Below are 24659 nucleotides of genomic sequence, written 5' to 3' on the forward strand. Positions count from 1 at the left end.
TCAATTAACTCCCATGCCTTGGGAAGATGGTGTTCTTGTGTGATGAATCCAACTTAAAACAAGACAATAAACACAAGGGTAACACATAACAGCAGCAGGATGTAATTCCTCTTTTTATTGAAGAGACTACAGTGACTTCCGGACCAGCACCCAGGGCAGTCGTCGCTGATGCAGCCAGTGCTGGAGAACCTCTTCCTGGCCCACCAGGATCTTCTCCATGACAAACTGCAACACCAGCAATAGCTTTAGCAGCAACACAACAGGACAATTTCAATCCCCAAATCAGTAATTATTGCATCTGCACTACCAGCACTATCTCCCAGACATATGAAACAGAAAAATTAGGTTCTCTGCAACACCAACAATGACTCAAATACTAACAGCACCAATCCGTGTGATCCTGCAGTGTGATCTCATCTGATGTCCACCTCCTTAAGTGTGATACTGTCTGATGTCCAACTCCTGCAGTGTGATCCCGTATGATGTCCAATTCCTGCAGTGTGATCCTGTCTGATGTCCACCTCCTGCAGTGTGATCCCGTCTGATGCCCACCTCCTGCAGTGTGATCCCATCTGATGTCCACCTCCTGCAGTGTGATTCCGTCTGATGTCCACCTCCTGCAGTGTGATCCCGTCTGATGTCCACCTCCTGCAGTGTGATTCCGTCTGATGTCCACCTCCTGCAGTGTGATCCAGTCTGATGTCCACCTCCTGCAGTGTGATCCCGTCTGATGTCCACCTCCTGCAGTGTGATCCCGTCTGATGTCCAACTCCTGCAGTGTGATCCCGTGTGATGTCCAACTCCTGCAGTGTGATCCCGTCTGATGTCCACCTCCTGCAGTGTGATCCCGTCTGATGTCCACCTCCTGCAGTGTGATCCCGTCTGATGCCCACCTCCTGCAGTGTGATCCCGTATGATGTCCAACTCCTGCAGTGAGATCCCGTCTGATGTCCACCTCCTGCAGTGTGATCCCGTCTGATGTCCACCTCCTGCAGTGTGATCCCGTCTGATGCCCACCTCCTGCAGTGTGATCCCGTCTGATGTCCACCTCCTGCAGTGATTCCGTCTGATGTCCACCTCCTGCAGTGTGATCCAGTCTGATGTCCACCTCCTGCAGTGTGATCCCGTCTGATGTCCACCTCCTGCAGTGTGATCCCGTCTGATGTCCACTTCCTGCAGTGTGATCCCGTCTGATGTCCACCTCCTGCAGTGTGATCCCGTCTGATGTCCACCTCCTGCAGTGTGATCTCGTCTGATGTCCACCTCCTGCAGTGTGATCCCGTCTGATGTCCACCTCCTGCAGTGTGATCCCGTCTGATGTCCACCTCCTGCAGTGTGATCCCGTCTGATGTCCACCTCCTGCAGTGTGATCCCGTCTGATGTCCACCTCCTGCAGTGTGATCCCGTCTGATGTCAACTTCCTGCAGTGTGATCCCGTCTGATGTCCACCTCCTGCAGTGTGATCCCGTCTGATGTCCAACTCCTGCAGTGTGATCCCGTCTGATGTCCACTTCCTGCAGTGTGATCCCGTCTGATGTCCACTTCCTGCAGTGTGATCCCGTCTGATGTCCACCTCCTGCAGTGTGATCCCGTCTGATGTCCACCTCCTGCAGTGTGATCCCATCTGATGTCCATCTCCTGCAGTGTGATCCCGTCTGATGTCCACCTACTGCAGTGTCATCCCGTCTGATGTCCACCTCCTGCAGTGTGATCCTGTCTGATGTCAATTTCCTGCAGTGTGATCCCGTCTGATGTCAACCTCCTGCAGTGTGATCCCGTCTGATGTCCACCTCCTGCAGTGTGATCCCGTCTGATGTCCAACTCCTACAGTGTGATCCCGTCTGATGTCCACTTCCTGCAGTGTGATCCCGTCTGATGTCAACTTCCTGCAGTGTGATCCCGTCTGATGTCCACCTCCTGCAGTGTGATCCCGTCTGATGTCCACCTCCTGCAGTGTGATCCCGTCTGATGTCCACCTCCTGCAGTGTGATCCCGTCTGATGTCCACCTCCTGCAGTGTGATCCCGTCTGATGTCCACCTCCTGCAGTGTGATCCCGTCTGATGTCAATTTCCTGCAGTGTGATCCCGTCTGATGTCCACCTCCTGCAGTGTGATCCCGTCTGATGTCCAACTCCTGCAGTGTGATCCCGTCTGATGTCCACTTCTTAGCAGTGTGATCCCGTCTGATGTCAACCTCTTGCAGTGTGATCCCGTCTGATGTCCACCTCCTGCAGTGTGATCCCGTCTGATGTCCACCTCCTGCAGTGTGATCCCGTCTGATGTCCACCTCCTGCAGTGTGATCCCGTCTGATGTCCACCTCCTGCAGTGTGATCCCGTCTGATGTCCACCTCCTGCAGTGTGATCCCGTCTGATGTCCACCTCCTACAGTGTGATCACTTCTGATGTCCACCTCCTGCAGTGTGATCCCGTCTGATGTCCACCTCCTGCAGTGTGATCCCGTCTGATGTCAATTTCCTGCAGTGTGATCCCGTCTGATGTCCACCTCCTGCAGTGTGATCCCATCTGATGTCCAACTCCTGCAGTGTGATCCCGTCTGATGTCCACTTCTTAGCAGTGTGATCCCGTCTGATGTCAACCTCTTGCAGTGTGATCCCGTCTGATGTCCACCTCCTGCAGTGTGATCCCGTCTGATGTCCACCTCCTGCAGTGTGATCCCGTCTGATGTCCACCTCCTGCAGTGTGATCCCGTCTGATGTCCACCTCCTGCAGTGTGATCCCGTCTGATGTCCACCTCCTGCAGTGTGATCCCGTCTGATGTCCACCTCCTACAGTGTGATCACTTCTGATGTCCACCTCCTGCAGTGTGATCCCGTCTGATGTCCACCTCCTGCAGTGTGATCCCGTCTGATGTCAATTTCCTGCAGTGTGATCCCGTCTGATGTCCACCTCCTGCAGTGTGATCCCATCTGATGTCCAACTCCTGCAGTGTGATCCCGTCTGATGTCCACTTCTTAGCAGTGTGATCCCGTCTGATGTCAACCTCTTGCAGTGTGATCCCGTCTGATGTCCACCTCCTGCAGTGTGATCCCGTCTGATGTCCACCTCCTGCAGTGTGATCCCTTCTGATGTCCACCTCCTGCAGTGTGATCCCGTCTGATGTCCACCTCCTGCAGTGTGATCCCGTCTGATGTCCACCTCCTGCAGTGTGATCCCGTCTGATGTCCACCTCCTGCAGTGTGATCCCGTCTGATGTCCACCTCCTGCAGTGTGATTCCGTCTGATGTCCACCTCCTGCAGTGTGATCCCGTCTGATGTCCACCTCCTGCAGTGTGATCCCGTCTGATGTCCACCTCCTGCAGTGTGATCCCGTCTGATGTCCACCTCCTGCAGTGTGATCCCGTCTGATGTCCACCTCCTGCAGTGTGATCACTTCTGATGTCCACCTCCTGCAGTGTGATCCCGTCTGATGTCCACCTCCTGCAGTGTGATCCCGTCTGATGTCCACCTCCTGCAGTGTGATCCCTTCTGATGTCCACCTCCTGCAGTGTGATCCCGTCTGATGTCCACCTCCTGCAGTGTGATCCCGTCTGATGTCCACCTCCTGCAGTGTGATCCCGTCTGATGTCCACCTCCTGCAGTGTGATCCCGTCTGATGTCCACCTCCTGCAGTGTGATCCCGTCTGATGTCCACCTCCTGCAGTGTGATCCCGTCTGATGTCCACCTCCTGCAGTGTGATCCCGTCTGATGTCCACCTCCTGCAGTGTGATCCCGTCTGATGTCCACCTCCTGCAGTGTGATCTCGTCTGATGTCCACCTCCAGCAGTGTGATCCCGTCTGATGTCCACTTCCCGCAGTCTGATCCCGTCTGATGTCCACCTCCTGCAGTGTGATCCCGTCTGATGTCCATCTCCTGCAGTGTGATCCCGTCTGATGTCCACCTACTGCAGTGTCATCCCGTCTGATGTCCACCTCCTGCAGTGTGATCCCGTCTGATGTCAATTTCCTGCAGTGTGATCCCGTCTGATGTCAACCTCCTGCAGTGTGATCCCGTCTGATGTCCACCTCCTGCAGTGTGATCCCGTCTGATGTCCAACTCCTACAGTGTGATCCCGTCTGATGTCCACTTCCTGCAGTGTGATCCCGTCTGATGTCAACTTCCTGCAGTGTGATCCCGTCTGATGTCCACCTCCTGCAGTGTGATCCCGTCTGATGTCCACCTCCTGCAGTGTGATCCCGTCTGATGTCCACCTCCTGCAGTGTGATCCCGTCTGATGTCCACCTCCTGCAGTGTGATCCCGTCTGATGTCCACCTCCTGCAGTGTGATCCCGTCTGATGTCAATTTCCTGCAGTGTGATCCCGTCTGATGTCCACCTCCTGCAGTGTGATCCCGTCTGATGTCCAACTCCTGCAGTGTGATCCCGTCTGATGTCCACTTCTTAGCAGTGTGATCCCGTCTGATGTCAACCTCTTGCAGTGTGATCCCGTCTGATGTCCACCTCCTGCAGTGTGATCCCGTCTGATGTCCACCTCCTGCAGTGTGATCCCGTCTGATGTCCACCTCCTGCAGTGTGATCCCGTCTGATGTCCACCTCCTGCAGTGTGATCCCGTCTGATGTCCACCTCCTGCAGTGTGATCCCGTCTGATGTCCACCTCCTACAGTGTGATCACTTCTGATGTCCAACTCCTGCAGTGTGATCCCGTCTGATGTCCACTTCTTAGCAGTGTGATCCCGTCTGATGTCCACCTCCTGCAGTGTGATCCCGTCTGATGTCCAACTCCTGCAGTGTGATCCCGTCTGATGTCCACTTCTTAGCAGTGTGATCCCGTCTGATGTCAACCTCTTGCAGTGTGATCCCGTCTGATGTCCACCTCCTGCAGTGTGATCCCGTCTGATGTCCACCTCCTGCAGTGTGATCCCGTCTGATGTCCACCTCCTGCAGTGTGATCCCGTCTGATGTCCACCTCCTGCAGTGTGATCCCGTCTGATGTCCACCTCCTGCAGTGTGATCCCGTCTGATGTCCACCTCCTGCAGTGTGATCCCGTCTGATGTCCACCTCCTACAGTGTGATCACTTCTGATGTCCACCTCCTGCAGTGTGATCCCGTCTGATGTCCACCTCCTGCAGTGTGATCCCGTCTGATGTCAATTTCCTGCAGTGTGATCCCGTCTGATGTCCACCTCCTGCAGTGTGATCCCATCTGATGTCCAACTCCTGCAGTGTGATCCCGTCTGATGTCCACTTCTTAGCAGTGTGATCCCGTCTGATGTCAACCTCTTGCAGTGTGATCCCGTCTGATGTCCACCTCCTGCAGTGTGATCCCGTCTGATGTCCACCTCCTGCAGTGTGATCCCTTCTGATGTCCACCTCCTGCAGTGTGATCCCGTCTGATGTCCACTTCTTAGCAGTGTGATCCCGTCTGATGTCCACCTCCTGCAGTGTGATCCCGTCTGATGTCCAACTCCTGCAGTGTGATCCCGTCTGATGTCCACTTCTTAGCAGTGTGATCCCATCTGATGTCAACCTCTTGCAGTGTGATCCCGTCTGATGTCCACCTCCTGCAGTGTGATCCCGTCTGATGTCCACCTCCTGCAGTGTGATCCCGTCTGATGTCCACCTCCTGCAGTGTGATCCCGTCTGATGTCCACCTCCTGCAGTGTGATCCCGTCTGATGTCCACCTCCTGCAGTGTGATCCCGTCTGATGTCCACCTCCTACAGTGTGATCACTTCTGATGTCCACCTCCTGCAGTGTGATCCCGTCTGATGTCCACCTCCTGCAGTGTGATCCCGTCTGATGTCAATTTCCTGCAGTGTGATCCCGTCTGATGTCCACCTCCTGCAGTGTGATCCCATCTGATGTCCAACTCCTGCAGTGTGATCCCGTCTGATGTCCACTTCTTAGCAGTGTGATCCCGTCTGATGTCAACCTCTTGCAGTGTGATCCCGTCTGATGTCCACCTCCTGCAGTGTGATCCCGTCTGATGTCCACCTCCTGCAGTGTGATCCCTTCTGATGTCCACCTCCTGCAGTGTGATCCCGTCTGATGTCCACCTCCTGCAGTGTGATCCCGTCTGATGTCCACCTCCTGCAGTGTGATCCCGTCTGATGTCCACCTCCTGCAGTGTGATCCCGTCTGATGTCCACCTCCTGCAGTGTGATTCCGTCTGATGTCCACCTCCTGCAGTGTGATCCCGTCTGATGTCCACCTCCTGCAGTGTGATCCCGTCTGATGTCCACCTCCTGCAGTGTGATCCCGTCTGATGTCCACCTCCTGCAGTGTGATCCCGTCTGATGTCCACCTCCTGCAGTGTGATCCCGTCTGATGTCCACCTCCTGCAGTGTGATCACTTCTGATGTCCACCTCCTGCAGTGTGATCCCGTCTGATGTCCACCTCCTGCAGTGTGATCCCGTCTGATGTCCACCTCCTGCAGTGTGATCCCTTCTGATGTCCACCTCCTGCAGTGTGATCCCGTCTGATGTCCACCTCCTGCAGTGTGATCCCGTCTGATGTCCACCTCCTGCAGTGTGATCCCGTCTGATGTCCACCTCCTGCAGTGTGATCCCGTCTGATGTCCACCTCCTGCAGTGTGATCCCGTCTGATGTCCACCTCCTGCAGTGTGATCCCGTCTGATGTCCACCTCCTGCAGTGTGATCCCGTCTGATGTCCACCTCCTGCAGTGTGATCCCGTCTGATGTCCACCTCCTGCAGTGTGATCTCGTCTGATGTCCACCTCCAGCAGTGTGATCCCGTCTGATGTCCACTTCCCGCAGTCTGATCCCGTCTGATGTCCACCTCCTGCAGTGCGATCCCGTCTGATGTCCATCTCCTGCAGTGTGATCCCGTCTGATGTCCACCTCCTGCAGTGTCATCCCGTCTGATGTCCACCTCCTGCAGTGTGATCCCGTCTGATGTCAATTTCCTGCAGTGTGATCCCGTCTGATGTCAACCTCCTGCAGTGTGATCCCGTCTGATGTCCACCTCCTGCAGTGTGATCCCGTCTGATGTCCAACTCCTGCAGTGTGATCCCGTCTGATGTCCACTTCCTGCAGTGTGATCCCGTCTGATGTCAACTTCCTGCAGTGTGATCCCGTCTGATGTCCACCTCCTGCAGTGTGATCCCGTCTGATGTCCACCTCCTGCAGTGTGATCCCGTCTGATGTCCACCTCCTGCAGTGTGATCCCGTCTGATGTCCACCTCCTGCAGTGTGATCCCGTCTGATGTCCACCTCCTGCAGTGTGATCCCGTCTGATGTCAATTTCCTGCAGTGTGATCCCGTCTGATGTCCACCTCCTGCAGTGTGATCCCGTCTGATGTCCAACTCCTGCAGTGTGATCCCGTCTGATGTCCACTTCTTAGCAGTGTGATCCCGTCTGATGTCAACCTCTTGCAGTGTGATCCCGTCTGATGTCCACCTCCTGCAGTGTGATCCCGTCTGATGTCCACCTCCTGCAGTGTGATCCCGTCTGATGTCCACCTCCTGCAGTGTGATCCCGTCTGATGTCCACCTCCTGCAGTGTGATCCCGTCTGATGTCCACCTCCTGCAGTGTGATCCCGTCTGATGTCCACCTCCTACAGTGTGATCACTTCTGATGTCCACCTCCTGCAGTGTGATCCCGTCTGATGTCCACCTCCTGCAGTGTGATCCCGTCTGATGTCAATTTCCTGCAGTGTGATCCCGTCTGATGTCCACCTCCTGCAGTGTGATCCCATCTGATGTCCAACTCCTGCAGTGTGATCCCGTCTGATGTCCACTTCTTAGCAGTGTGATCCCGTCTGATGTCAACCTCTTGCAGTGTGATCCCGTCTGATGTCCACCTCCTGCAGTGTGATCCCGTCTGATGTCCACCTCCTGCAGTGTGATCCCGTCTGATGTCCACCTCCTGCAGTGTGATCCCGTCTGATGTCCACCTCCTGCAGTGTGATCCCGTCTGATGTCCACCTCCTGCAGTGTGATCCCGTCTGATGTCCACCTCCTGCAGTGTGATCCCGTCTGATGTCCACCTCCTGCAGTGTGATTCCGTCTGATGTCCACCTCCTGCAGTGTGATCCCGTCTGATGTCCACCTCCTGCAGTGTGATCCCGTCTGATGTCCACCTCCTGCAGTGTGATCCCGTCTGATGTCCACCTCCTGCAGTGTGATCCCGTCTGATGTCCACCTCCTGCAGTGTGATCCCGTCTGATGTCCACCTCCTGCAGTGTGATCACTTCTGATGTCCACCTCCTGCAGTGTGATCCCGTCTGATGTCCACCTCCTGCAGTGTGATCCCGTCTGATGTCCACCTCCTGCAGTGTGATCCCTTCTGATGTCCACCTCCTGCAGTGTGATCCCGTCTGATGTCCACCTCCTGCAGTGTGATCCCGTCTGATGTCCACCTCCTGCAGTGTGATCCCGTCTGATGTCCACCTCCTGCAGTGTGATCCCGTCTGATGTCCACCTCCTGCAGTGTGATCCCGTCTGATGTCCACCTCCTGCAGTGTGATCCCGTCTGATGTCCACCTCCTGCAGTGTGATCCCGTCTGATGTCCACCTCCTGCAGTGTGATCCCGTCTGATGTCCACCTCCTGCAGTGTGATCTCGTCTGATGTCCACCTCCAGCAGTGTGATCCCGTCTGATGTCCACTTCCCGCAGTCTGATCCCGTCTGATGTCCACCTCCTGCAGTGTGATCCCGTCTGATGTCCACCACCTGCAGTGTGATCCCGTCTGATGTCCACCTCCTGCAGTGTGATCCGGTCTGATGTCCACTTCCTGCAGTGTGATCCCGTCTGATGTCCACCTCCTGGAGTGTGATCCCGTCTGATGTCCACCTCCTGCAGTGTGATCCCGTCTGATGTCCACCTCCTGCAGTGTGATCCCGTCTGATGTCCACCTCCTGCAGTGTGATCCCGTCTGATGTCCACCTCCTGCAGTGTGATCCCGTCTGATGTCCACCTCCTGCAGTGTGATCCCGTCTGATGTCCACCTCCTGCAGTGTGATCCCGTCTGATGTCCACCTCCTGCAGTGTGATCCCGTCTGATGTCCACCTCCTGCAGTGTGATCCCGTCTGATGTCCACCTCCTGCAGTGTGATCCCGTCTGATGTCCACCTCCTACAGTGTGATCACTTCTGATGTCCACCTCCTGCAGTGTGATCCCGTCTGATGTCCACCTCCTGCAGTGTGATCCCGTCTGATGTCAATTTCCTGCAGTGTGATCCCGTCTGATGTCCACATCCTGCAGTGTGATCCCGTCTGATGTCCAACTCCTGCAGTGTGATCCCGTCTGATGTCCACTTCTTAGCAGTGTGATCCCGTCTGATGTCAATCTCTTGCAGTGTGATCCCGTCTGATGTCCACCTCCTGCAGTGTGATCCCGTCTGATGTCCACCTCCTGCAGTGTGATCCCTTCTGATGTCCACCTCCTGCAGTGTGATCCCGTCTGATGTCCACCTCCTGCAGTGTGATCCCGTCTGATGTCCACCTCCTGCAGTGTGATCCCGTCTGATGTCCACCTCCTGCAGTGTGATCCCGTCTGATGTCCACCTCCTGCAGTGTGATCCCGTCTGATGTCCACCTCCTGCAGTGTGATCCCGTCTGATGTCCACCTCCTGCAGTGTGATCCCTTCTGATGTCCACCTCCTGCAGTGTGATCCCGTCTGATGTCCACCTCCTGCAGTGTGATCCCGTCTGATGTCCACCTCCTGCAGTGTGATCCCGTCTGATGTCCACCTCCTGCAGTGTGATCCCGTCTGATGTCCACCTCCTGCAGTGTGATCCCGTCTGATGTCCACCTCCTGCAGTGTGATCCCGTCTGATGTCCACCTCCTGCAGTGTGATCCCGTCTGATGTCCACCTCCTGCAGTGTGATCCCGTCTGATGTCAATTTCCTGCAGTGTGATCCCGTCTGATGTCCACCTCCTGCAGTGTGATCCCGTCTGATGTCAATTTCCTGCAGTGTGATCCCGTCTGATGTCCACCTCCTGCAGTGTGATCCTGTCTGATGTCCAACTCCTGCAGTGTGATCCTGTCTGATGTCCACTTCTTAGCAGTGTGATCCCGTCTGATGTCAACCTCTTGCAGTGTGATCCCGTCTGATGTCCACCTCCTGCAGTGTGATCCCGTCTGATGTCCACCTCCTGCAGTGTGATCCCGTCTGATGTCCACCTCCTACAGTGTGATCACTTCTGATGTCCACCTCCTGCAGTGTGATCCCTTCTGATGTCCACCTCCTGCAGTGTGATCCCGTCTGATGTCCACCTCCTGCAGTGTGATCCCGTCTGATGTCCACCTCCTGCAGTGTGATCCCTTCTGATGTCCACCTCCTGCAGTGTGATCCCTTCTGATGTCCACTTCCTGCAGTGTGATCCCGTCTGATGTCCAGGTGGACATTAACTCTTGCAGAACCTACCACAGAAAAGCTAAGGGAATCTAGACAACACTCACCTTCAATGCTGCTTGCATGGAGATTGTGCAGACTTGATATGCAGGCAGTGACATGACTAGGAGACACAGCTTGGCCTGAAAAGTATAGCTTAATGTACTGGGGTGACATTGACAGAAACCATGGCCGGGAATGAAACCCATGACCATATGTTTCTGGCATGCCCAATTATGCAACTGCACGGCGATTTGGGGTGCTTAGATGTACCCAACATACAGAAAAAAATATTACGAACATCTATCAATAACTTGAATTCTACATACCTAATGGTGTGCCACAAAGGCCATATCAAAGCTAATGTTTGCTGCCTTTTTCAAGTTTTGGCTCATGAAGGCTATATCAAAAGTGATCTTTTAATACTATGAAAACATAACTCTTCTGTAAGCGAAGGAGAAGTCGTTGGACTATGATAATGTACACAGCAGTGATTTGAAGTGGAAAGTGTAGACGGATGACTGACAAAGATCCCTGATGAAACTTCACATTAAGAAACTACTACATTCATTCACCAAATAAACTCATGGGCATAAGTATACATAATTCAACAAACATGACAGCATGTGGCTATATTGAGGGGTTCCCATATTGTAATTACTTTTGAATACAGGATACTCTTCACTCCAAACTGAGAGAATCGGCCGATCTTTGACAAGGCTTCATCGATATCTGGATCATTGGACGCTATCTTCATGTGGGTTCTCTCTCTTAGCTCATCGTACCTGCACCGACGAGGAGAGCTACAGTAAATCCATCTGCAGCCTCAGGACTAGCAGAAACCATATTTCACTAGTCCTCAAGTTTGTAAATAGTGCTGCTTGAACAAGACAGAAATGTTGACTATGTTTATATTTCTGTGCCAATCTGTGGCTAAATTGAAGCACTGAGCATTGAAAACTACCATCATTGTATTTTTAAATAATCTCACAACAATTAATAAAGCTGTAAGTGACTAAGCATAAATTTCAAAGGCTGAATAGGGTTGGCATTATAGATATACACACTTACCACTCAGAATGCTGGACCTCCACACCAGGGTTGGCATTATAGATATACACACTTACCACTCAGAATGTGGGACCTCCACACCAGGGTTGGCATTATAGATATACACACTTACCACTCACAATGCTGGACCTCCACACCAGTGTTGGCATTATAGATATACACACTTACCACTCACAATGCTGGACCTCCACAGCAGGGTTGGCATTATAGATATACACTTACCACTCAGAATGCTGGGCCTCCACACCAGGGTTGGCATTATAGATATACACACTTACCACTCAGAATGTAGGACCTCCATACCAGGGTTGGCATTATAGATATACACACTTACCACTCAGGATGCTGGACCTCCACACCAGTGTTGGCATTATAGATATACACACTTACCACTCAGAATGTGGGACCTCCACACCAGTGTTGGCATTATAGATATACACACTTACCACTCAGAATGTGTGACCTCCACACCAGTGTTGGCATTATAGATATACACACTTACCACTCAGAATGTGGGACCTCCACACCAGTGTTGGCATTATAGATATACACACTTACCACTCAGAATGTGGGACCTCCACACCAGGGTTGGCATTATAGATATACACACTTACCACTCAGAATGTGGGACCTCCACACCAGTGTTGGCATTATAGATATACACACTTACCACTCAGAATGTGTGACCTTCACACCAGTGTTGGCATTATAGATATACACACTTACCACTCAGGATGTGGGACCTCTACACCAGTGTTGGCATTAGAGATATACACTTACCACTCAGAATGTGAGACCTCCACACCAGGGTTGGCATTATAGATATACACACTTACCACTTTGACGGCTGGATTTCCACATCAGGGTTGGCACAGATCAGTTCTACAGCATCTTGCATGTGCTCACAGTGATTCTCTAACAGAGAGCTCGGCTGCAGGTCACCAAAACACTGCATCTTGAATCTGAATATCACCATCTTTGTCCTGCAGGGGAAAAATGATACAAGCCTCATCTGAGCTGAGGGGCAATACAGATTGTGCTGTGAGAGTTGATTCAGAGTCAGGGCATACATGTAGAACACCATCGTGACCAGATATCCATCCTACACTCAGTACTGAGGAGTTTGGTCAGTGTCTATACTAGGGCTGTTACGATTCACTCGTGTATTCGGTGAGTCAAACCGTATCCATTCATGAATTGAATTCGTTATTTGTGGCCACTAGAATCGAATCTTTATGAATATGCAAGCATGTGCATTTACATAAAAATACCAATAAGAACATTATATGCATAGATTTCTTCAAAAGACAACACTCTTATACTATTTACATTGACAGTATTGTGGTAACTTGTCATTGTCACATTTGAGCAGATACTAGTACCTGGATAAGTGCAGTATATAAATGTATAATATCTTAATAACTAACAAAACATGTCAAATAGGTTATGTTGTTATTGCTTCACTGAATATAACAAATGATACATCAGCTGCTGACTTGTTATTGTATTCGTGAATTAATATTCGTATTCATTACCCTATATTTGTGATACAAATCGTATTTGCCTCGTAGTGTATTCGTTGCAGCCCTAGTCTATACACACATTTGGTCCCATCTGTCTGCTTCCCCATGTCTGAACACCATACTTCCTGATTCTTACTCTGCCTCACTCTCTACATTGTTTCACTAAAAACAGAAGCACTGTGTCAAAGTTTCGAGCCATGTGTCATGTCCAAACATCAGTCCAACAATCAAAGCCAAAGTTTCATGCCATGACCATGTCCAATCAATCCATCCCTCATTGAGCTCCAAATAATGTCTTGTCTTATGTCTTATGTCCTTTCATGTCCGATTAAGCCTCACCACTGTCTCATCTTGTCACTACATAACTTTCAAAACCCACCACTGAGTCACCTTGATAATTGGAACATTTCACACCAACCAAGCTTCCAAGCCTCACCACTGACTTGAATTAAAAATACATTTCACACACCTACGGGACTACCAAACCTTACTACCGACTCGTCTTGACGATACGTTTCACCCAGCCACCAGACTACCAAGCCTTTTTACTGACTTTTCTTAACAATAAGTTTCACCCAACCACTAGACTACCAAGCCTTACTACTGACTCATCTTAACAATACATTTCACAACAACCCACCCGTCCCACTGTACTACCAAGACTTACTACTGACTCGTCCCACCACTGACCCATCAGGACACTACATCCCACACACCCATCCCACCACTGACCCATCAGGACACTACATCCCACACACCCATCCCCTCACTGACCCATCAGGACACTACATCCCACACACCCATCCCACCACTGACCTATCAGGACACTACATCCCACCACTGACCCATCAGGACACTACATCCCACACACCCATCACACCACTGACCCATCAGGACCCTACATCCCACACACCCATCAGGACACTACATCCCACACACCCATCCCACCACTGACCTATCAGGACACTACATCCCACCACTGACCCATCAGGACACTACATCCCACACACCCATCACACCACTGACCCATCAGGACCCTACATCCCACACACCCATCAGGACACTACATCCCACACACCCATCCCACCACTGACCCATCAGGACCCTACATCCCACACACCCATCCCACCACTGACCGATCAGGACACTACATCCCACCACACACCCATCAGGACACTACATCCCACACACCCATCCCACCACTGACCCATCAGGACACTACATCCCACGCACCCATCCCACCACTGACCCATCAGGACACTACATCCCACCATTGACCCATCAGGACACTACATCCCGTACACCCATCACACCACTGACCCATCAGGACCCTACATCCCACACAACCATCAGGACACTACATCCCACACACCCATCCCACCACTGACCCATCAGGACCCTACATCCCACACACCCATCCCACCACTGACCCATCAGGACACTACATCCCACGCACCCATCCCACCACTGACCCATCAGGACACTACATCCCACCATTGACCCATCAGGACACTACATCCCGTACACCCATCACACCACTGACCCATCAGGACCCTACATCCCACACACCCATCAGGACACTACATCCCACACACCCATCCCACCACTGACCCATCAGGACACTACATCCCACACACCCATCCCACCACTGACCCATCAGGACACTACATCCCACCACACACCCATCAGGACACTACATCCCACCACACACCCATCAGGACACTACATCCCACACACCCATCCCACCACTGACCCATGAGGACCCTACATCCCACACACCCATCCCACCACTGACCCATCAGGACACTACATCCCACACACCCATCCCACCACTGACCCATGAGGACAATACATCCCACACACAAATCCCACTACTGACCCGTCAGGACACTACATCCCACACACAAATCCCACCACTGACCCATAAGGACACTACATCCCACACACCCATCCCACCACTGACCCGTCTGGACACTACATCCCACACACCCATCCTCATGGTCATGGTGTTACAGTGTGTACCTCTCCAGCCTCTGCAGGTCAGCATCCACCTCAATCTGCAGGTTGTGCTTCAGCTTGGCCATGTTGTGTTTCACCCTCTCTACCATCAAGGCATTGTCCTCCAGCTTGCTCTGTTTCCTCCTGGCCAGCACAATAAACAGCATCAGTCTCACAGGCCACCACAATACATACATCAGTCTCACAGGCCACCACAATACATGCATCAGTCTCACAGGCCACCACAATACACACATCAGCATCACAGGCCACCACAATACACACATCAGTCTCACAGGCCACCACAATACACACATCAGTCTCACAGGCAACCACAATACATACATCAGTCTCACAGGCCACCACAATACATACATCAGTCTCACAGGCCACCACAATACACACATCAGTCTCACAGGCCACCACAATACACACATCAGTCTCACAGGCCACCACAATACACACATCAGTCTCACATGCCACCACAATACATAACATCAGCATCACAGGCCTCCACAATACATACATCAGCATCACAGGCATCCACAATACATACATCAGTCTCACAGGCCACCACAATACATACATCAGCATCACAGGCCTCCACAATACATACATCAGTCTCACAGGCCACCACAATACATACATCATTATACAGGCCACCACAATACACACATCAGTCTCACAGGCCACCACAATACATACATCAGCATCACAGGCCTCCACAATACATACATCAGTCTCACAGGCCACCACAATACACACATCAACATCACAGGCATCCACAATACATACATCAGTCTCACAGGCCACCACAATACATACATCAGCATCACAGGCCTCCACAATACATACATCAGTCTCACAGGCCACCACAATACATACATCATTATACAGGCCACCACAATACACACATCAGTCTCACAGGCCACCACAATACATACATCAGCATCACAGGCCTCCACAATACATACATCAGTCTCACAGGCCTCCACAATACACACATCAGTCTCACAGGCCACCACAATACATACATCAGTCTCACAGGCCACCACAATACACACATCAGTCTCACAGGCCACCACAATACATAGCATCAGCATCACAGGCCTCCACAATACATACATCAGTCTCACAGGCCTCCACAATACACACATCAGTCTCACAGGCCACCACAATACACACATCAGTCTCACAGGCCACCACAATACACACATCAGTCTCACAGGCCTCCACAATACACACATCAGTCTCACAGGCCACCACAATACACACATCAGTCTCACAGGCCTCCACAATACACACATCAGTCTCACAGGCCACCACAATACACACATCAGTCTCACAGGCCTCCACAATACACACATCAGTCTCACAGGCCACCACAATACACACATCAGTCTCACAGGCCACCACAATACACACATCAGTCTCACAGGCCTCCACAATACACACATCAGTCTCACAGGCCACCACAATACACACATCAGTATCACAGGCCACCACAATACATACATCAGCATCACAGGCCTCCACAATACACACATCAGTCTCACAGGCCACCATAATACACACATCAGTCTCACAGGCCACCACAATACACACATCAGTCTCACAGGCCACCACAATACACACATCAGTCTCACAGGCCACCACAATACATACATCAGCATCACAGGCCTCCACAATACATACATCAGTCTCACAGGCCACCACAATACATACATCATTATACAGGCCACCACAATACACACATCAGTCTCACAGGCCACCACAATACATACATCAGCATCACAGGCCTCCACAATACATACATCAGTCTCACAGGCCACCACAATACACACATCAACATCACAGGCATCCACAATACATACATCAGTCTCACAGGCCACCACAATACATACATCAGCATCACAGGCCTCCACAATACATACATCAGTCTCACAGGCCACCACAATACATACATCATTATACAGGCCACCACAATACACACATCAGTCTCACAGGCCACCACAATACATACATCAGCATCACAGGCCTCCACAATACATACATCAGTCTCACAGGCCTCCACAATACACACATCAGTCTCACAGGCCACCACAATACATACATCAGTCTCACAGGCCACCACAATACACACATCAGTCTCACAGGCCACCACAATACATAGCATCAGCATCACAGGCCTCCACAATACATACATCAGTCTCACAGGCCTCCACAATACACACATCAGTCTCACAGGCCACCACAATACACACATCAGTCTCACAGGCCACCACAATACACACATCAGTCTCACAGGCCTCCACAATACACACATCAGTCTCACAGGCCACCACAATACACACATCAGTCTCACAGGCCTCCACAATACACACATCAGTCTCACAGGCCACCACAATACACACATCAGTCTCACAGGCCTCCACAATACACACATCAGTCTCACAGGCCACCACAATACACACATCAGTCTCACAGGCCACCACAATACACACATCAGTCTCACAGGCCTCCACAATACACACATCAGTCTCACAGGCCACCACAATACATACATCAGCATCACAGGCCTCCACAATACATACATCAGTCTCACAGGCCACCACAATACATACATCAGTCTCACAGGCCACCACAATACATACATCAGCATCACAGGCCACCACAATACATACATCAGCATCACAGGCCTCCACAATACACACATCAGTCTCACAGGCCACCACAATACATACATCAGTCTCACAGGCCTCCACAATACACACATCAGTCTCACAGGCCTCCACAATACATACATCAGCATCACAGGCCTCCACAATACACACATCAGCATCACAGGCCACCACAATACATACATCAGTCTCACAGGCCACCACAATACACACATCAGTCTCACAGGCCACCACAATACATACATCAGCATCACAGGCCTCCACAATACACACATCAGCATCACAGGCCACCACAATACATACATCAGTCTCACAGGCCACCACAATACACACATCAGTCTCACAGGCCACCACAATACACACATCAGCATCACAGGCCTCCACAATACACACATCAGTCTCACAGGCCACCACAATACACACATCAGTCTCACAGGCCACCACAATACATACATCAGCATCACAGGCCTCCACAATACACACATCAGTCTCACAGGCCACCACAATACACACATCAGTCTCACAGGCCACCACAATACACAACATCAGCATCACAGGCCTCCACAATACACACATCAGTCTCACAGGCCACCACAATACACACATCAGTCTCACAGGCCTCCACAATACATACATCAGCATCACAGGCCTCCACAATACATACATCAGTCTCACAGGCCTCCACAATACACACATCAGTCTCACAGGCCCCCACAATACATACATCAGTCTCACAGGCCACCACAATACATACATCAGTCTCACAGGCCACCATAATACATACATCAGTCTCACAGGCCACCACAATACATAGACAGTTTCACAAAGCTTGACCTATGGATAATGACTCAGCCGTTTGGGGAAGAACGACTCATAGATGCCTTGTAGCTATCTGAGGGTCAAGTCTTGACTAACTTTTAATATTTTACATTTAACCCAAAGGTGTCACTGTCAGACTGCCATGTTTGGATACCTGGGATACTTGTATGGTCAGCCTGCAGTATCCCACACCTCAACCAACCCTCACCACAGTACACAACTTCAGTATATAAAACTTAATATATTAAAAGACAGTGGTGGTCTCTGGGACTTACTTGCTCTTGGTAAAGATACCAGTGGTCTTCTCCAGTGCCACCTGCTGCCAGATGGGTTGTCTCTTTGCTTCCCGATCATCGACACTGTCACCTTGCACAAAGCTTGTTTTCCTGCAGAAAACTTCTGTAACTATTCACCCATACCCAACTCAGAAAGTCACTGCTTCACACAAGTGTCCAGCACATGCCCAACTCAGTCACTGATACAAACAACAGCTTACCGTGACAGTTAGGATGTTATGGTTTACATGTGGAGTGGGTTCCTCAAAACACCATGGCACTCTAAAACCTTTATGCATACATCCTCTGGTCAACTTCATTATGACCTGTACTGAAAACTGACCCTCCTCCAGTGAAGGCCTGTCATATTGCGGAGTGACCAATCTCAGACTAAGTATTTTTCATTCGTGCCCATTTTCCAAATAATTCAGAATACACTCAGTATCATTATTAGGTGACTGTTTTTGCGAATGATAGTCATGTTATATTATAACTGTATAAATGACTGCCTGTGAAGAAGGTGGTACATTGGAACTGCTTTTTTCATACCGTGACCATTTCAGAGTCCTCAGGATTATGTTCGGTGTCATGGCTGCTGGAGTGCCACCATTGCCCGTCTTTTCATCCAAGCTGATCAGGTCGTCCCAGGTCTCAACCCGACAATAGTCATGCTCCGAAATCCGAGTCTTGCGTCTAGATTACACACAGGTCCAACATTATTGTAGGGAAAACAACATTTCGATTGGATCAAAGGATACCTCTAACATTGGGTAGATTTCTTGGTGTGACTGGGCATAAGGTTACATCTTTATAGAATAACCCACTTGGTAGGAGTGATTAGGGAAATTATGTCTATTTCTTACCCATAATTATATTAAAGACATATATTTCAAGGGGAAATTTTTTTTTACCGGTCAAGAATCAGCTGTTTTGTATCAATCTGCATGTGAAAAAACACTGTCCACTCACTCCAATCGCATTACTCAGTGAACCCGTTGTAACAGGTGAAAAAATAGTTTTGTTTAAAAAACTATAAAGATAACATTATTAAAGTTACATTTCTGTCTGATTTACACAGCATACACTCTCTAGCATTGATAAAGAAGACAAGTTTCCAAAAAGGTTCATCAGGTTTTTTAATCAAGGCCTGTTTTGACAAGATCTCGTCAATGACAGACGGAAACAGAAAGAGGAAACACGGAAAACCTGTCAACTTTTTCATGTCATTCGAAATAAATGCCAAAACCTTTAACAACAACATTGATGGAATGCATAGAAGTCATGTTTGTTAGAGAAAAATTACGAAAAGTAGGTAAACTTTGAAAAGTATGATTGCTGTCACAGTGACCCAACTTGACCCAGATATGAGACAGCCGAAACCAAGAATGACAAAAGAAGGCGTTTAATCTGGACAACAAGTTTAATGAACATTGTGTGTGATTTAAGACAAGTGTGACTGATCATGCTGATGGGAAGTATGTGCACGTGGGATTTTAGGAGGACTTGTCAAACACGCTTTTGGAGTGAACACAGTCTAGTAGATGACAGAAGTTTGTTGATATTTTGATGTGATTCATTAGGTATCAGGAAACTTAGTGCCAAGCTGTCCACATTCACAGAGTTCATTTAGTTCAATATCAGATACAGGATCAGCTCCCTGGGGTAAGTTTCCTTTCCCTTGTATTTTAATTATTTTGTTTTGATTTCTAACCCTCTCCGAGTTCAGCAAAGTGCATTGATTTTGCGAGCAGATGTTAGTAATCATGTTGCTAAAGTAAACTCTGTGCTACCCTTGATCTCCTTCAAAGTAGACATTGCGAATTCTGAACCGTCAATTATAAATGATGTTTAGTTCCAGCTTTCCTGTGTCATTTAACCGTCATGGTCCCTGCCATGGACGTTGGTCAGCTTGCATACCGCTCAGTGCCACACTGTCCTGACATTCACGGTTACAAAAACATATACATTGTATAAAAAAGTGTCACAACGTTCTCATTTCTTCACACAATGTTACAAAATTCTACGAAATAATGGATCTTTTTTATTTTTTTTTGGAAAGTCTAAAAGTTGTTGCAAAAAGAGTTCGTTTTTATTCTGATGCCATCGTTGAAAGTGAGAGTAGTCTTAATTTTTGCGTTTTTCTTACCTGTAAAAATTTGTGAACTAAGTTCAAGTCAACTTGTCAGTTTAGTCTTTTACATTGTGTTTTCATTTTCATTGGCAGTTTGTACTAAGTCTGTTTTTTTGGATTCGGGTGGTCGAAAAAATCACCAAACAGCAAGTCTTCTAAAAACAGACGCAAACATGGACTTGGTGGTGTTGATCTTAGTGCACTAAAACACTAAAAACACTCTGACAACACTATGAATCTTGGAACTTCAATCTGGCCATATGCAACGAAAACATTAAAAGTGTTCTGAGTTTGAATACGAATATATACCAATAACTCTTCATGTCAGTCAGATCTCCGTCCGCTTTAATGAGGTCATTTACTTTGACAGGTGTCAAATGGTCAGCCATGTTTGTTTACAAACAACGCAGACATAGTTTTGGTTTCTACTGTATAACGAAAATCATGTGAAACAAATGGAAAAATAATAATGTGAAATCATGCTGTTGATATGAAACAATGTTCCTTGTCTTAAAAATCTCGAATCGGTGAGATTGTAGCATGTGAAACATTTGAATGCATGGCGTTGATTTGTGAATGAATGGAATGAGAGAAAAACAGTCCTGTTGTCCAATGAAAATTGATCTTTGTTTAACTGACCAATGAGCCTCAAGAATCACTAATTGCACACTTTGCAAATATCAAAAGGATATACTTGCCCATTATGATTTCTTAAACCCATAGTATCTTGTACTTGCTGACTTAATCCAGTTTCATGTAAAATATGATGTGTTGGTGTCTACACGATCAGTTCCTCGTGTTCCAGGTCCAGTCAGTTGAAGATATCAACTTGCATATTTATATATCAGGGTTATGGTTATGGTGAGAGAACATTTTCGCCTTGCAAATTTATACCAAGACGTAAAACACTTGCAGGGGAACAAAATCTATGGTCCATCACATGACTCTGCAGTCACTCCACACACATCACATGACTCTGCAGTCACTCCACACACATCACATGACTCTGCAGTCACTCCACACACATCACATGACCCTGCAGTCACTCCACACACATCACATGACTCTGCAGTCACTCCACACACATCACATGACTCTGCAGTCACTCCACACACATCACATGACTCTGCAGTCACTCCACACACATCACATGACTGTGCAGTCACTCCACACACATCACATGACCCTGCAGTCACTCCACACACATCACATGATCCTGCAGTCACTCCACACACATCACATGACCCTGCAGTCACTCCACACACATCACATGACCCTGCAGTCACTCCACACACATCACATGACTCTGCAGTCACTCCACACACATCACATGACCCTGCAGTCACTCCAAACACATCACATGACCCTGCAGTCACTCCACACACATCACATGACTCTGCAGTCACTCCACACACATCACATGACCCTGCAGTCACTCCACACACATCACATGACCCTGCAGTCACTCCACACACATCACATGACCCTGCAGTCACTCCACACACATCACATGACCCTGCAGTCACTCCTCACACAACATCACATCCAACTATTGAACAGGTGTCTCTGTACCTTGAAGATGGTGTTGGTAGTGGTCCAAAAATGGACCCCACTCGACTACGACGCCGTGACGTAGGTGTCTGCGATACGATGGATGATCGTCCACCCTCCTGGCTCAAGGAAGAGGTGTCTCCCGACATACTTGTGTCCATGGACATACGGCGGTTATAGTTGCGGGAAAACCGTCTGAAACAAATAATGTCATTGCCAACAATAGTTTCCGTTTTATTTGACATATAGATTTTAAAAATTTCTTAAAAGTATATTCCGTGCAATACTTTTCAACCTGTAATCAATTAATCATACAAGTAATCATGCTTCCAATGTTTCCTTTTTTTCAATATTTTGTCAAAAGGGATAAGGATCCTTCAAATCTGGGGAACAGCACATTGATGTGTTTCTAGGTGTTCAGTTAAAAGTAAGGTTGGGATGTACCTACACTTGTGTAAGTCGACTATCCCTCTCAGTCCCGGTATAGGCTTTCATCAGCTCTCGAAGGCTCTCGCGTGACAGAGGAGTCTGTGGAAGAATCACAAGTATGTTACCCACAGGGGCACAGATATAGTTGAAACTGTTTGCAAAGAGGCCCACAGCAACATAATGTCATATGAGTGTAATGACATAAAAACTGAATATGCTTCAATAACTGATCTTACGTCTCTGCTTGAGAAAAAGAACCCACCTTTTTCTCCCTTTTCTTACCTATTGCTCAAAATAAAATCTCTCAGGACAGATAATCTGTAATTTCTCAAAGCTTGTAGGTCATTGTCTGAATCTACACCACACCTGTCTTTGGTTATACATTGAGTTATATGACCTCTGACATATTTCATATTAAATAATTAAAATAAATTAAACAAGAGTTTGCAACTAACGCCCCTGTTGCAGAATTTATGACATAAATTAAATCTAAACAAACCCTAACCTTTTTTAACTGAGGTGGAACTTGTCATGGAAATTGTAAAAAAAAGAATAGTTTTGGAACCTAAGTCCATCTTGTTACCATGGAAACGTAAAAAATGAAAATTTCAAAAATTTCTAAATAGCAAAAGGCAACAGTTCAGCATGTATTTGACAGACCTGCAAAGTGTAATGAAAAAATATTGAACAGTTTCTGAGTTATGCTCCGGAAACGAAATGTGACGGACGGATGTACATACCTACGGACGGAGCCCGTTTCTATATCCCCGGGGGATAAAAAGCAGTAGAATGGCAACAAAATAGAGCCACAAGAGCTGGAGCACACCTGACTTATGAAGAAATAATCATTGCAATGTCTAAAATCGGATTGGAATTTGAGTGACCACTTTTAATTCAGTAACACAAGAATATGCAAAAAAAACCCATAAAATTTCATACATATATGCTCCATATGGAAGCTCATAAAGTAATGACCCAAAATGACATTTTCAATATGGTTGCTGTGGCATAAGCTCATTCACACAGTTTCAGCCTTGGAGTTTCAGTGGAGATGTCAAAAGTTATATGCACACACCTGAATGGACATCTGGACAATGGATGACACGCCACGATAAAGCTGACATGAAATTCAGTCAGTTGTGGTAAAATGAACATGCCAAACTGCTATACCAATATGGCTTACTTGGTTGAAATGATTAAAATCAGATTAAGAGCATGCTGGGAGACATTGGGAGACATGTGAGCACAGGAGAGACTGTGTAGAGGTAGTGTGGCTACCCCAGGCCTACCTTGCTGCGGAGGTCACGTGTTTGCATCCGCCTGAGTGACAAGATGACACTGTGAATGTCATTCAGATACTCTATGTGGTCTCTGCATCTTCGTTCCTGCATTTCTCGGCTATAGCATAGGTTAGGGACGAAGAGGAATGAGAAATGATGTGAAAGAGAAATGATAGCAACCTCAGAAGAGATAAGTACAGCATATCTGGATATCTCATATTAGTGAGTGAGTGAGTGAGTATGGTTTTACGCCGCTTTTAGCAATATTCCAGCAATATCACGGCGGGGGACACCAGAAATGGGCTTCACACATTGTACCCATGTCGGGAATCGAACCCGGGTCTTCTGCGTGACGAGCGAATGCTTTAACCACTAGGCTACCCGACCGCCCCATATCTCACATTAATATGAATCCAATGAAGATCTATAGTCACAATATTAACATCATTAAGGTCACCCAAGGGGTAAATTTGTATATGCAAAGTAGAGGACCAAAATTGAAAATATTGCAATAAATTGTACATCAATATAATTATCCTATCTCACACTATGCATTTCATACTTCTTCTTCTATTGTA

General features: G+C 48.6%; 1 protein-coding gene across 1 annotated transcript in view; it reads right to left on the reverse strand.

The window, feature by feature from the left end:
- Nucleotides 1–79: 79 nt before the first annotated feature.
- LOC124139768 overlaps nucleotides 80–24659 on the reverse strand; it is a 34844-nt gene continuing 10264 nt past the window's right edge. The window contains exons 8-17 of the mRNA XM_046507087.2: nucleotides 24091–24199; nucleotides 22821–22900; nucleotides 22394–22567; nucleotides 19240–19383; nucleotides 18691–18801; nucleotides 14940–15059; nucleotides 12231–12377; nucleotides 10985–11108; nucleotides 10392–10466; nucleotides 80–225 (exon numbers count right to left, since the gene is read on the reverse strand). Coding sequence (XP_046363043.2) covers nucleotides 127–225; nucleotides 10392–10466; nucleotides 10985–11108; nucleotides 12231–12377; nucleotides 14940–15059; nucleotides 18691–18801; nucleotides 19240–19383; nucleotides 22394–22567; nucleotides 22821–22900; nucleotides 24091–24199 — 1183 coding nt within the window. The 3' untranslated portion in view covers nucleotides 80–126. The remainder of the gene's footprint in view (nucleotides 226–10391; nucleotides 10467–10984; nucleotides 11109–12230; nucleotides 12378–14939; nucleotides 15060–18690; nucleotides 18802–19239; nucleotides 19384–22393; nucleotides 22568–22820; nucleotides 22901–24090; nucleotides 24200–24659) is intronic.

Source organism: Haliotis rufescens, unplaced genomic scaffold (genome assembly GCF_023055435.1).
Source record: "Haliotis rufescens isolate VD_foot unplaced genomic scaffold, xgHalRufe1.0.p SCAF_1, whole genome shotgun sequence".
NCBI classification, from domain to species: Eukaryota; Metazoa; Mollusca; class Gastropoda; order Lepetellida; family Haliotidae; genus Haliotis; species Haliotis rufescens.